Here is a 15687-nt window from a genome sequence, read left to right on the forward strand (position 1 = left end):
CGCTGCCGATGTGATCAGGCACCATCCCAGCGCCGCCAACATGGCACAGCCCCCAACAGAAGATGAAATGGAAGATGGATTATCTATGATGAAATATAGGCCAAATGAGGAAATATTGAGAACAAAAGTAAGCAGCTGTCCTTACACATGAAAACACTTTATTTCACATAGAACTAGAAATTAAATTCCCGCCCTCCTCCAGGGGACATTTGGAATTGTGGAAACTTTTTTGAGAATAGCTTAGGCAGTTTGCTATCACTGACTGCCCTGCACTACCACTTTCACATTTCTGGAGGCTGAAAGGTCCAAGACCAAAGCACCAGTATCTAGGGGTTGGCCAAGGCCTGCTTCCTGGTTTGTAGACGCTGTGTCCTCATGTGGAGAAATAAATAAATTATCTCCTCTTTCTTCTTTTAAAGTCATAAATCCATTCATGAGGGCTTCAGCAATTTCCATTACCAATTTCTGGTGATGATTTTCCTGATTTAGCCAGTTTGGCTGCTACAACACATTATAAACTGGGTGCTTGCAAAAAACAAAACTTTATGTCTCATAGTACCACAGGTCTCGAGTCTGGGATCTGTGTGCCACAGTGACTGGGTTGTGGGGAGATCCTTCTGTGTTGTAAGCAGTCAACTCCTCATTCCCTCCTGTGTTGGGAAAATAGGAAGTAACTCCCTTATTAGAATGTTAATCCCATCCTTGAGAGCTCCATTCTTAAGATCTAATGCCTCCCAAAGACCCTGTCGATTAAATGTGCAGGAGTAGGGTAGAGTGGCCCAGCATCTAGTCCACAGCAGGGAGGGAGCTACTGGCATCTAGTAAGAGAGACCAGGGATCAGGACAAGCATTCCATAATTCATGGGTCAGCTGCTATCACAGGAATTGTCTGGGCCCAAGTGTCACTATTTCTGAGGTAGAGGAACTCTGCTATAGAATAAGGCAAACTTTGTGGTAGATTAGTAAAACAACAGTAGTCATTATATTCATAAAAATTTTTTTCAAAGAAATTTTGTGAAAATACATAACACTATGCATAATTCAAAACAGGTATAATCAGGTGAATGTTTCAATATATATATTTCAATTGTTAAGTAAACTACTTCTATGGATAATTTATTTCCTCAGGATATGATTAATGGCTTCCATAATTGCCCCATATTATTGAGACTATGTAATTGAATACTTGCTATGACACATATATTCTCCCACTTGTTGGGGTGCAAAGATGACGGATACATTGTCTCCAAATGCTAATAAAGTAAAACACAAATCTCTCAGTATGTGCATTATTCTTCCTGCTTTGTTTTGGTTAGACAACTAAAATGAATCCTGCTTCAGCCCCTTGAAATAATTAGAGACTCCTTAGCTGCTGTTTGGGGCATAATTTACATAATATTTATTCTTGATTTTAATAAAAATGTGTCACTCACATGAGCCTCTAGGTGCAAACAGTGAATAAAAAACAGAAAACAATAACAAACACACAAGCAAGCTTCATATTTCCACCTTTCTCAGGGACCAAATGTTTGTACCAATTAAGGAAAAGCACATTGAGAAGATGTACCTTGCAGTGTGCCCCGAAATGCAATTAGCTCCAAGTTTGCAGAATTGGAAATGAAAGGGAGTTTGAGTCTTACATGCATTAGTGAAAATCTTCCTGACTGTAGTCTTTTGTTTTTCTATTTTCTAACCTATTAGTAAGACACTAGAATTCTTGTAGCATGCAATGTCTTGACTTTGTCTTATTCTACTCAAAATAATATATGCAATTTGTAGCAATATAATCAGCACCTTTTGTTTAAAAAGAAAGAAAAAATAAACGTAAAATTAGAGTCTGGTGGTTTATAAGTAGTGAGGAAATCTTTGGTTTAAATGGCTATCCTTAACTTTCTAACATAACACTTTTCAGGGCTGGGGCCTTCTGGGAAACTGAGGAAGCATGAAGTTTCCTCTGCAAAGCCTGATTCTAGCGATGAAGTCAGAAAAATGTCAGACATGTCCCTCAGAGTAATAGTCAAGTTTGTTAGAATGGATGGGAAAAGAAAGAGTAAACACTCTCAAGGGAGAGAGTAGGAAATCTCAGAGAAGAAAGGAACAGTGTGTCTCTCCAGCCCTCTAGTTCTACTGGGTGCCTTAGGGAAGTTTCTAGAGAGTTCCACCCAGGTCCACCTCTTGTTTTTGACATCAGACTGTTGAACCCCCACTGCCGTGACAGCCCTAGGTCATTTTGACTCATGCTTACCAGTTCAATTTGGAACCTGTTCTTTATGATTAGGGGAATATTTTTTTCCCTTAACTTCATGTTCCCACCACTCCCATTTGTCTGTCCCCTAACAATAGAAATGGCATTCAGGAAGTCCCCAGATCAGCTGCTGAGAGATGAGCACTCCTGTTTCTGAAATGAGAGTTTTAACAAGAACCTACAGCTTGTCTCCATTAAAAACCGTGGCACTCATTGCTAGCTCTTTATTGGTCAAGGAATAATGTAATCTTATTCCATAAACCTTTTAACAACCCCAAAACAATCTGCATTAATGGTTTGATTTTAAAAGAAACCTAAAACTCAAAAAATTAATTAATTTAAGTTTGTGAGTATAATCTCAGTTCAGAAGGCAAACCCAGTTTTGCTTTACTCTGAAGGTGTTCTTTTTGAACCCACAATATGCTTGTTTTCACATAGTTCAACTAATAAAAACAGAAACAAACTATCCATTTTAAAAAAAACTCACATATTACAACTTAAGAGAATGAATGAATAGAGTAAATGTTCATAAATTCATTGATCAAATGCCAGTAGGAATTTACTCTTTGGAGGGATTAATTTCATACACTGGAAAAAGAGAATGCTGAAGACAGGTAACAATACACAAATCTTCTTAAGCTTAGAGATTCTTCTTATGGTAAACTTACCCCTTGATTTATATCTGAGAATAAAATACTTGCATTCCCCATGGAATAGGCTGAGTAGCTCAATTTACATGAGTCAGTATATTCCCTCATCTTTCCCTCCTCCCACTGTTTATTGTCAAAATTAATCTATACATTTACTTATTGATAAGAGTTTGAATGTTTTCTTTATGTGATCACTTTAAAACAATAGAGAACAAATAATAAATTTGTTACCTAATTATTGCAAATACTCATGATGATACATTTATATGCACACATAAGAGTTAAGTAATACTGTAATTATATTTTGAAATATTGACTGCATTAAAAATATCTTTCTAGCCTACAATGTTTGAAAAAATAATTGCAGAAAATAAGTTTACCTGATAAGTAGTATAGTCTTTGCAGACAAATGAATCCCATGTGTTCACTGCATTCTGAGGGATTTGGATACTTTTCCATGCACTCCTGAAATGTTCACATAATTTATGAGGAGAGGGGAATTAGGAGTGCCATATTAAATTTTTATAATAGCAAAACTTAAGAAATTTCAAAATAATGGTACAGTCATATAACAAAGTTGAAGAGAAAGAAAAAAATGGGTTTGAGTATGAAATTAAAACTTTTGCAAAGAAAGGTGAAATAACCATCATATGCATCAAAAGAGTTATCTTAAATATATCAATTTATGTTAAAAATATCAATAGTAATATAATTTTCTGCAGACTAAACTTATTTTTGAAAGTTTGGCTTATTGGGAGATGGGGTTGTGGCTCAGTGGTAGAGTGCTAGATTGGCTCGTGTGAGACACTGGGTTCAATCTTCAGCACCACATAAAAACAAATAAATAAAATAAATGTACTGTGTTCATCTACAACTAAAAAAAAATCAAAAATTTGGATTATTGATGATATGGAACTTAAATTATTCCTCAATGTAATCCTCAATACACCCTCTTCACTACTGTAACAAAGTCTATGATACAAAGTAGGCATTCCATCAGGATATTTAGTGCAAACTGAGCAAAGAGACAGAAAGCAGACTCTTGCCTTTAAGACTAGCAGTCCCTGTCTGTAACCTGTGTTTTCTAAGTTTATGTCATTACATATTGCTGACTCAGGACTTTACTTTAAATGTCATGAGCATATGATATTTCAGAATTTCTGGGGGAACTAAGGATGACTAAAAGAACTTGTTATTTCATCTATAAAACATCTATGTTTTATAGATATATAAATATATATACATATATATATACATATAAAAGATATATAGATATATAAAACATCTATGAATGTATCTGTAACCTAAGATGACTAAATGACTGTCCCCAGATCACATAGCTAACTATTAGATGTTAATAAACAAGGTGTGTACTTTTCTGGGCTTTAGAAAAGACATAGAAGACCTCTAAAAATATTTCACGTTTGGCTAAAATTTTTAACAAATAATTTAGCATCAATATCTTTTGACATCCACATCAAATCACTTTCTTCTTACTGGGCAGAGAATACTTTTTCCTGAAAGGACATGCACACCTCATTAAGCCCTGGAGTAAATACCTAAGCCCTGGTTAAGCGATAGTCTCTAGATCCCAAGGCAGGACATTAACATCCAAATAGCTTTTGTATCACATGTGATTTTTTGCATATAAATGAAAAAAAATTAAATGGCTTCATAGCGTTTGCAGAACTCAGGATTATAGAACTTTCTGGTCCTTTACTTAGAGACATAAATAATGAAGGGAAACTTCATTGGATGGGGGAAATTAGAAATCTTTTCCAAATATCTGTGTGCTGCCTGTTTTATTAAGCAGTTATACACCATGCGGACTCATTTATAAGCAGTTAGTTTTTCTTTGTTTTTGTTTATAGAAAGATTATTATCTGGATGTATATCATACAAGAAATTGTATAAGCAAAGGTAGTAAAAAAATTTTTATAAAATTAATTTGAGTCATATTTCAGGTGTGTGACTTTTTGTAAAGCTTAAAAAGAAGCCAAGTTGACATAATATTCCACAGAGTGTATATTGATTAAACTTTATCCTATTGCTCCCAATCAACAAAATTTTTAAAACAGCTAATTGGGGAGTAGACTCTTGAAGAAATTTGTTTCACCATTCACAGGTTGTACCCACAAGTATTTAAAATAAGACAACTGAAAGAGATCTTCTACACTTTAAGGACATCCCATGTTTCCAAATCACTGAACAAATAGATTTTCATTACATAAGCTTTAAATTAATTTCTTCAGGTGAAGTGGACAGAATATAATGAACGTAATCCATGCCTCCAAAGTCTGAAATTTTCTTATTGAAATGAAAAATAACTTTTCCAATGACTTTAAAATGACTATTAATTATCTTCAGTCTATGCTAAACTAATCAAAGGGAAATTGAGTGCCAAATGATGAACTGAGCAATTAGTTTAAAGTAGCTTCTGTTGAAGAAAATATTTGTATAAAGGTAATCATTATTGATCTTGACTGTTTATTATAGTTTTAGCTTTTCTGCCTATTTGTTGTACTGGTAAAGTATTAATTTGAATAATGAATATTTATTATATTTTGATATAGTGTATTTTTCACCATTTTTTGTTGCTTTGAAATTTATTTGCTAGAAATTCGAAATGTTTTGTGTGAGAACAGAGAGCAATAAGTAAGTGTAAAAATTTATTACCAGTATTTATATGTTTGAGTAGCAATTCTGCCAGAAAGTCTCCTGTGAAGGTAAAGTGTAAACAGGTCCATTAATCTGCTAGTGAGAAATTATTTAAGAGTGGCTGCTACAGTCAACTTTCCTACTGCTGTTACCCAAAGATAGGACAAGAGCAATTGGAGGAGGAAAAGTTTATTTGGGGTTCACAGTTGCAAAGGTCTAAGTCCTTAGATGGCCATTCCCCAGGGCTTCAGGTGAGGCCGAACCTCATGGTGGAAGGGTGTGAAGGGGAAAGCGGCTCAGGACATCACTTTAGGAAGCAGAGAGAGAGAGCTCCATTCTTCAGCAAACCCAGGTCGCCAGTGACCCACCTCCTCCAGGCACACCCTTTTTGCCTATAGTTACCATCCAGTTAATCTCTAATGGGGGATTAAATTTGCTGATTAGGTTAAGGATCTCGTAGTCCAATCATGTCACCGCTAAGCTTTCTTTCATTGTCTCACACTTGTGCTTTTGTGGGACAAGTAGTATCTAAATCCTAACATTGGCATAAGAGACTTCTCCAATTAAAGGGATCAGAAGGACTGCTGGGCAAATGTGAGCTGGCACTAAATTAGTTGCATTTGTTTAGAATATAACTAGATTACCAATCCCTCATCATTGATCCTGCAACTTCTGGCATTCAGTGTAAATACTACTTTGATGCTGATTTCACGTAGGATAAAATAAGCACATAGTGTTGGAAAATTGATAAAACTATATCTCAATCATCTTCGTACATTAGATCTTGAATTCATCCCAGGTTTCTCCCTCACACTAAGGCTCTGGCCACATGTAGACATTCTTTTAAAGGGAATTTTCCCTTAGATTCAATCTGAAGTCTAAATGACGGCTTTTAACCATTGATGATTATATTGCACTTAAATTTTTTAACAAAACTATGAATACTATGATATACTACATGATATACTACAGAAAGTATAAATTTATTTCTTCTTTTTTTCAATATTTAGATATTTTCCAATAAAAGAAATATATATCCACTACGTACTATACAGCAGGAAAAAAGTCATTCCTGAATTAATCTAAATAATTTAAAATGTGTTAGGAATCGATATAAAGGATGATGTTTAGAATCTATATATGTTATATATGTGAAAACATACTTATCTAGATCCATAAGACATGAAGATTTGTTGGCCTGATTATTTCTATCAAAATATTTACAAAGCAATTGAAACATTACTGTGGAATGTCTTAATTACTTTCAGTTTAATATGAATAGACTGTCCATTACATTTGTTGATCACTTGCTTTATTTGTTCAAATAGGAAGCTAAGCAGAATATCTATATGATCAGTGGTACAAGAAAATGACACCTAATTTCATTCAGTTTCCAATGAAAATGGACTAGTGTACATTGAGATGGAAATTTAAAAGTAATTTTCTGTTACAGATTTATTAGAAAAGACATCAGTTCATGCTCTTTGTAGGGAGACTTATTCATTCTTGCAGATCCAACTGTGTATACCTCAGTAGTGGACAGAAACAACAAGCATTTACTATTTAAGAACTTTTTCAACAAAATAGAATACTTTAAATGTCCTATCTGGATATATTGCTTCTAGCTTCAATTTATACTGTTTATTTTGATAGCTATGAATTAAAATTAAAAAAAAAAAAACTTGAAACTTCTATTACACATTTTTATACCATTGATCCCAAATAGGATCTGTGTCCTTTAGGCAAAAGTTTGCCTGGTTTTATATTTGCTAGACAGCACTGAGAATCTTAAATTAACATTGCTATTTGCAAAAACCCTAAAAATTTAGTATATAATATCATAAGATTTTAAGTTTTTATGAGAGTTTATGAATCAAATGGATTTTATTATGAAAACCTATTAAAATATTTTAATCATTTGTTTACAATTTTGTAGACTCATGTCATAACTTAATTTTAAACAGTTAGCATTAGCTAACTATGTTTGATAATCAAAATAGTTTTAAATAGTTCCTTTTATGTTTTTGGCTGATTTCTGAGTTTTTATTTCTATGGTTGGGCAAGAATCCAAGGGTAGTTAAGCAAAACTATGTAGTTCTACTTGCACCAAAATTCAGTTGCACCTGATTGAGTAAGATGCATTGGTTCAAACATCCCCTATACCTAATAGCTCTTGTGTTGTTGATTTCCCAAGAGAGCTAGGTCACATCCGAAACATGAGGTAAATAACAAGAGTCTGAGGACACATGCCCAGCATGATGCCAAACATTTTCTATTAGGTAAACATAGATTCTAGTTTTCTAAATCCAAATAATAAACTATTATTGCCAAAGGTATTTAACTACTATTATTGGCACATATATTAGAAGCTGAGTCAGGTGTCTAAGAAGATTGCTCTGAAAAAAACTTAAAAAAAGAAAGCTACATATTATCAGATATTTCATTTAGCTTATAAATAAAAGGCATCCCCATTTTGTAGACTGACAATTCTGAAGTTATCACACTCCTCAAATAATGGGTCTTCTGTCATAATTCCTAGGAGTGCATTAGAGCAACTTAATCTGAGTTTGATAGTCTGGAGGAAAATGTGAGTTTGAATAAAATGTTTCAATTTTAGTTTTTATGATTTTCAGATAGAAACATTTTCTTAGGGTAACTGAAACAGATAGCAATGTACAAAAACGGACATTAAAGACAGGTTAATGGCAATAAAGTTTAAATGATAAAATAGCTAGAATGCCAACTGATTATGTTTAGAAGGATGTTGTCCTTTACATGTAACAAAGAATAACATATCCAAAGCTATTCAGCTCTCATCCTTAGCATCAAGCCTCTGAGGAAGAAGTACGGTCAGGTTTCTGCATGATGTTAACTCAAGTCCAAGAAAATAAAAATGGCGTCAGAGCAGTTAGCATGTCTTCACACTCTGGGAAAGCCCAGCGACATGTAGGGTTCCCACTCTACTCTAGTGTTTGTATTTATGTCTCCAAATGAGATTTTATTTATACTAGTACCTTTACTTGCTTAAATTATGTTTATATGGTGAACTTTCTGAAATTAATACATTCTTATTATTAGAAAAATGAATGTGCAATGATCAGCTCTTTTGTTTTCATTGCACAATTTTAAGTGATATATTTTATCTCTTTGTAGGTGTCATTATTACTAATGAGAGCCTAAATTTCTTTGAGTGTTCTGTGCTCCATAGTGTCAGTCTTTTTGATTCTGTTAATAACTTCGACCATGTTTGTGCATGTGTATCCACAAATTGTTAGATTTTACTCCTTAGCAGTAGCTTCTGTGTACCCTGTTGGCACATGATACCTCTGAGAGGCACAGGGTTTCACCAAAGTTATGCTTCTACTGTTTTAGAAAGTATGATGAATTTTGTAGTATTTCCATTATCGCACTCATCTGTTCTAGATGTTCACAGAACTTTTATATTTTTCTCATGGTGATATGGAATTAGTGTCCCTATTATTTTTCAATGGGCAATTCCTAAATTTCTACTTTGAAACCCAATTATTTTCATCTTCTCATGAATTTGAACGTTTTAGATAGTCTCCTCTTTCAAAATAACCATTCCCTGTAGTAGTAAAGTCAATGCTTCTTGTTTTCCTTCTAGGAAAGAACGAATTGTCAAACTAACTTTGTGGATGACATAGTGCATCTTTTTACCGATTTCTGTTCAGAAAGTGATTCCAGTAAATTGTCATGCCTCATGAGCTTTACATATCCACATTCAATAAACTCTTGAATCCACTGTAATAATACTCAGATTCTTTGACATTTTATTGAGATTTGTATTTGTCAAGTGAAGTTGTAGATTTATGTTGTCAAATCTGATCAATATTTACTAACCCCTGTCAGCTCCTTAACAGAATTCACCATGTCTGTTCACTATCTCCTTGAAACACTCATTTCTCCTGGCTCTGGTGTCCCCTCACGGTCCCTTCCCCCTTCTTTGGGACACCCCTTTCCTTTTGCTGCAGTCCTTTATTTTACACAGAACTTGGGTTGCTTTTGCCTCAAAAGAGTCTAAGAAATCTCTTCTTTTCTCTTTCTTTACAATTTTGTTCCAGATAGAATTATACTGTTCCAATTACCTTAAGTTTATGCTAATTTACATCAACTTTATATTTCCTCTTCAGAAAGCACATTTGAAATCCGCACACCTATTTCATCTCTGCTTTTCATTCCATGTGTTGACCGAATTGGCATCATAGTCACACCCTATCAAAGTCAGTGATTTCTCCAAAAATTTTTTCTTGACTCTTTTGTCTAACTTAAGTAAATAGGTCTAACCATTTCATTGCAGAACCAGCACACAGTCACCCAATATACATGCAAACAAGACACTTGCAACTTCTCCTTCATTAATGCCACTACAAAAAGTGTTTTACAGGTGGCATTTCATACATAGCAGTGTTCAGTGGACTTCTTTCCACTTCTGTTTTTTTTCTACTTTGTCCAAGATGATTTCATTTTTTTTCTTGTTTTTAATTTTCTCAATGAAAGATTTAAAGTAGACACTGTGATTTTTCAAAAACATAAAACATGTCAGTGTGTTTCTTCCTTCCTTCCTTCCTCCCTCCCTCCCTCCCTCCCTCCCTCCCTCCCTTCCTTCCTTCCTTCCTCTCTCTCTCTCTCTCTCTCTCTCTCTCTCTCTTTCTTTCTTTCTTTCTTTCTTTCTTTCTTTCTTTCTTTCTTTCTTTTCTTTCTTTCTTTCTTCTCAGTGCTTGTACAGAGAAAAGCTGTTTACCACATACTGTATGGCTTGCTTGTCCTAACATCTGGGCTTTCATCTCTTCTGCTCTGGATGGCTGCATTGACATACATTGGGTGCTGTTTTGTTTTGTTATTTTTAATTTTTTAACCAAGTCAAACTTGTCATTTAATTTTGTTCTTTTAACTTTGGTTTCCTCTATTTCAAATGATTTTTCTAAATCTTCCACAAATCAGTTCATTTTTATTCTTTTTGTCTAGATAAAACATTACTTTAGCTGTGATTAAGGAAGAGGGAAGAGATATTAGAAATTTTAGGAGAAAAAAGACCATTTATATACTTAAATAGTTTTAGAACAATGTAGACCTTTCCTAGAATATATAGTAATTGTTTACTGTGTCATTTATTCTTATTCATGTTAATTAGCTATTATTGAATACATAACCTCCAGTCTCAGAGATACAAAAATGTCAATTCCAACTATCATGAGTGTGTCTGTGAATTACCATGAGTACTGCTAACCTTTGCTTGCCAGCTCTGCCATACTCTGTTGTACTCAGTCTTGCATCGTGCCACTCTCTAGTATGCTCTGCTCTTGGCTGGAGAAGTTCACCTACAACACCTCTTCATGAGTCCATCTTTCTACTGCTGGAGTGAGCACATTAGCCCAGGCACGGTTTCCTTATGAAAGTGACAGGGCATAAGAGGAAACGAGAGCACTATCCCTTTCAGCTCAGTCTATTGCCAGATTAAGCTGAAAGCCAAACCTTGTAGGAGAAAACCCTGCAACATTATATAAATAAGAGTGGGATGTCTTGTGGCCCCCCGGTGCACAAATCCCTCCCTGAAATATTTTTCTTATTCTTGTGCTAAATAAGGATTCAATCAAAGTGTTGTAGACATAATGGTAACAAATATAAATGTTTTGTTTTTCATTTTAAATTTCATTTCATCTTTAAATTTCAACTCTAATGAAATACTAAGAAAAAATTCCATGACATATTCTGAAACCCTAAAATCTTTTGTACATATAGCAACAAGAAATTTTTACTATTGTATTTTTTCTTCCAACATACTATAGAACTACAAGAAGCATTTTTTTCTTTCATTAATCACTGTATTTCTACTATCTACCCTTTTTATTATTTTTTTTTTTTACAGGCTGTATTTTGATTCACTGTACACAAATGGGGTACAACTTTTCGTTTCTATGGTTGTACACAATGTACCTGAAATTTAGCAAAAAATTTTTGAAAATAACTTGAGGTATAATAATTTAAATTTTAAAGACTATCAGATAATTGTGTGTTCTATATTAAAATAAAGTTGCTATATAAATATTGAGCCAAATATGGAAATTAAAAATAACAGTTAAATATTTTAATATATTTGACTTAATACCTCCCTTCTTCAGTTGTGTTTTCTCTCCATTATAGCTTCAAGGAAAAATGAAGGATTACATTTTGGTTTTCCTCTAGATACTTCATTAACTACAAGGCTGAAGATGAGCGATTTTTCAACATCGATGCCAATACTGGAACCATTAAGACATCAAAGGTTCTTGACAGAGAAGAAACTCCATGGTACAACATCACAGTTGCTGCTTCAGAAATTGGTAAACTTCTTTTTATGCCTCATAAAGAAAGAAGTCACTTGAACACCAAGTATCATACAGAGCTTTCTTTGAGACTGGGTTTCTCATCATTCTTATTTTTGCTGTCAGGACCTAGCAGAGGGTACAGAGGATTTTACACATTGTTAAAATTGTTAGATGCAGTGAAGAAACTCTTTACTTTTTTCTTTAATCCTAGCACAGTCCTTATCCTTGAGTCAAGAGTGTTTGATTCTCCATCTAATTGTGACAATTTCTTTCTCATATATTTATGCTTTACTTAAGCCATGAAGCTATTGAAGAGAAGTACTTCATATGTAGCAATTTCAGAAAAAAAATAACATAAAGAAAAACTTATAATTGCACTTGAATAATTTTGTCATTATGAAACCCCAGTGTAATCTCCAATTAGCTTTTATAGTACTTAAAGTAAAAGAATAATTCATAGGGCTGGGGCTGTAGCTCAGTGGTAGAATGCTTGCCTTGCAGGTGTGAAGCACTGGGTTTAATCTTCAACACCAAATACAAATAAATAAATAAAGATATTGTGTCCATCTACAACTAAAAAAATTTTAAAAAGAATAACTCATAGAATTTCAATAGCAATTATAAGCCCTTTTAAGAAAAACATTGACAGAATTCTTATGAAGACTCTTGTTGTTTCCCTCTTCCAGGGTACTGCATTGTGACAAACACCTAAGTTCAGGAAAATACAAGCATAAATATCAGTAGTTATCACCACATTCAAAATGCTGGGTATGACTGTTTGCAATGAAATTAGAAAAAAATTATTAGAAAATGATTCAGTACCATAAGAATATAGTATTTTTTTTTCACATATTAGGAGACAAATGTACCAAATATCTTTAGCCTGGAATAGTATACAAAAATTTTAAAAACCTTTAAAAATATTTCCAAGCTCTCACGACAGAACCACAGGAATGTTGGACATTAGGAATATGTCATACATAGTATCTAGGATATTAAAGTATTTTTCAGAGATTCATTTAGACATAATTCATATATATACAATTAATTCTTTAAATGCTGTAATTCAATGTCTTCCCATGTATTCACAAAGGTGTACCTCTTTTGCCACAATCAATTTTAGAATAGTTCTTGTTTCTCCAAATCAAGATTTTGCACCCTTTAGTCATCTAGCTCAGACTCCTCCCATTCTACGAAGTCATTAATCAACTATTAGTTTTTATAGATTTGCCTATTATTGGTATTTTTATGAAATAATTATATGATGTGTGATCATTTCTGGCTGGTGTTATTTCGTTTAACACAATAGTTTCAAGGTTTACCCATGATGTACTATATACTTCATCCTTTTGTATTGCCAAAACCCAGCTTTGTAGGGTCATAATGTATTTTATTTGTTCATTTGTTATGTGATAAGACTTTTGTGGTGTTTTTAACTTTTTCATTGTATTATTGATGCTGAAATGAGCACTAGTGTGAGAATATTTGTGTGGACATGTTTTCATTGCTCTTGGGTACATATTTAGGAGTGGCATTGCTTTGTCCTGTGGTAACTTCAAGTTTAAACATTGGATGAACTGCCAGCCTTTCCCAATGTGTTCACACCATTAGTACATGCCACAAAATAGTGCAATCCCAGCTTCATACTATCACCTACATTTTTATTATTTATCATTTTTATTATAGCCATTTTTGTTAGCATAAAGGGATATCTCACTGTGTTTTCTGCATATTTATGTTGCCCTTTGTTTCATACAAATCAATAATTAGGCCACTCCAATGTTTTCTATTTTACCTGCACTATTTATTTTTAAAATTTTTGCACTTGTAAAATCAGCTCAAGTGAATTCCATTTAGATTATTTTTTCAACATAAAATTAAAATCAAGCATTTACTAATTACTTTTCAATGAGTTCCTTTGTTATCATTTTAGATAATTTTCATTTCTGAAATAACCATATTAGGTGTGAAATTTTGTGTCCTCAGAGACCCAAGGACAATTAAAAGGCTGTTACATAATGATTCATTAAAAATCAGTTGGAGGGGGCTGGGGAGATAGCTCAGTCTGTAGAGTGCTTGCCTCTCAAGCACAAGGCCCTGAGTTCCATACCCAGCACCACAAAAAAAAAAAAAAAAAAAGAAAATCAGTTGTAAATAAAGGAATGAACAGGTAAACATGTCCAGGGAAAAGTGATGAGAACATTGAACATATCTCACTGGGAAGAGAATGGACTTCAGTGGTAAATAGATCAGAAACCATACTTTAGGTTGATTCTCATTCACTACCTAAGCCCAAATAATAAAAATAATGTGGAAACAAGTTTATAAATATACATGAATTCATCTGTATCTTGAAATTATATAATGGCAATCATTTCTAAAAGAAATGCCTGTTTTTACTAAAGTAACATCCTAATTATATATTCAGGAGCTTTTTAAAACTATTTCTAATATTTCTTATGAGAATTGAGTTAGTACGTATCTACTAAGTCAAACAGTATACTAAATTGTAATTTCCTGAATTTTATAGATGGCAATAAAAATGCCTTGGAGACCACCTCAATGAGCACTTCTAAAACATAATTTAGTCCTAATCATAAACAGATGTATAAAAAATAAGCACTAAACTTTTATCGTCATGTTCAGAGAGTGCTTTAGAAAAGTGCACATTTGTGCACTGATGGCTCGACCTAAATGCCTGTTAATATTGGTGGGTGCTCTCTGGTGTACAATTGTTTATAAACCTTAACTTCAACATCAGTCATTATACAAAGTATTTTCTGGTGTATTTCACCTTGGAAATCTAGTTGCCACTTTTTCCAATTGGATTTTTAAAATCTTATGGTAATAGTTTCTGAAGGGTCAAGCGTTCTGTGGAATTACTTTTAGTAGTTACTGTTTGCAAGTACATTTTTAGTCTACCTAGGGGTTTGTGCAAGTAAGAGAAATGTGCACCCTCTGTGCAGCTGAGGGAATGTGGCAGTATTTAAGAAGGCAGGAGAGCAAAGCTCTCCTATGCAAAGAGAAGAAGAGTTCCTAGGTCACCTGTGTTGTGTGGAACAGTAGGGTGGCAAAATTGAACGCAAGAGAACATTCAGGTGGGGCTGGGTGCATTGCAGCTTCTTTCTGGTAGTCCTAGGTCAGAGTGATTGTTCAACTTCTTAGCCATGCAGTAAAAACAGGAAACATGTGCCCTGACTGTGTGTTTACCTTCGGTTGTTAAATAGAGGTATTAACTTGTATTTTTTTTTTTTTTTACTAAAGTAACACATTGTTGTTTTACAGACACATCATTTTAACCCCATGAAATAGAGATGACATTAAAGGGTAAACTGAGACCCATAATATGTATGAATCTAAATATTCAACATTCTAAAGTTGTGTTCATTCCAATATTGTCACATGGAGAAGCTGTCCCTCTTTGAGCCCAAATATTAGTTAGGTATTTTAGCTATCTAAAGTATACTTTATTATTTATTTTTGAATTTCAAATTGTGAGGTAAGTTTATTTTCACAGTTGTAAAGAAGACACTGTCAATGATATAAATTCAATAAGTAGTCTGTGATTAGGGAACTAGATGCATTGTATTAACATCACATATCACGATTCTTGGGGAACAGTACTTTCTAAATAAATATCTTTGGAACAATTCCATTTTAGATAACCTTGCCCAATTTTATCTGTCCTACAGGACAGCTATTTGGTTATTTGCATGACTTTTCTTTTGTTGTGTAACAGATAAAGGCAACATTTCTGTAGGAAAGAAGCCCAGGTAGGTTCAACTGGCTACAAGACTGGCTACAGTCT

At 33.7% G+C, this 15687-nt stretch overlaps 1 protein-coding gene across 5 annotated transcripts in view; it reads left to right on the plus strand.

Moving 5' to 3' along the window:
- CDH18 (cadherin 18) overlaps positions 1–15687 on the plus strand; it is a 952430-nt gene that overhangs the window by 880118 nt on the left and 56625 nt on the right. For all 5 annotated transcript variants that reach the window (XM_079145368.1, XM_079145369.1, XM_079145367.1 and 2 more), the window contains one exon: positions 11758–11894. In XM_079145368.1, the coding sequence (XP_079001494.1) occupies positions 11758–11894 (137 nt within the window). The remainder of the gene's footprint in view (positions 1–11757; positions 11895–15687) is intronic.

The sequence above is a fragment of the Sciurus vulgaris genome (genome assembly GCF_902686455.1).
Source record: "Sciurus vulgaris genome assembly, chromosome: 6".
In the NCBI taxonomy this organism is placed as follows: domain Eukaryota; kingdom Metazoa; phylum Chordata; class Mammalia; order Rodentia; family Sciuridae; genus Sciurus; species Sciurus vulgaris.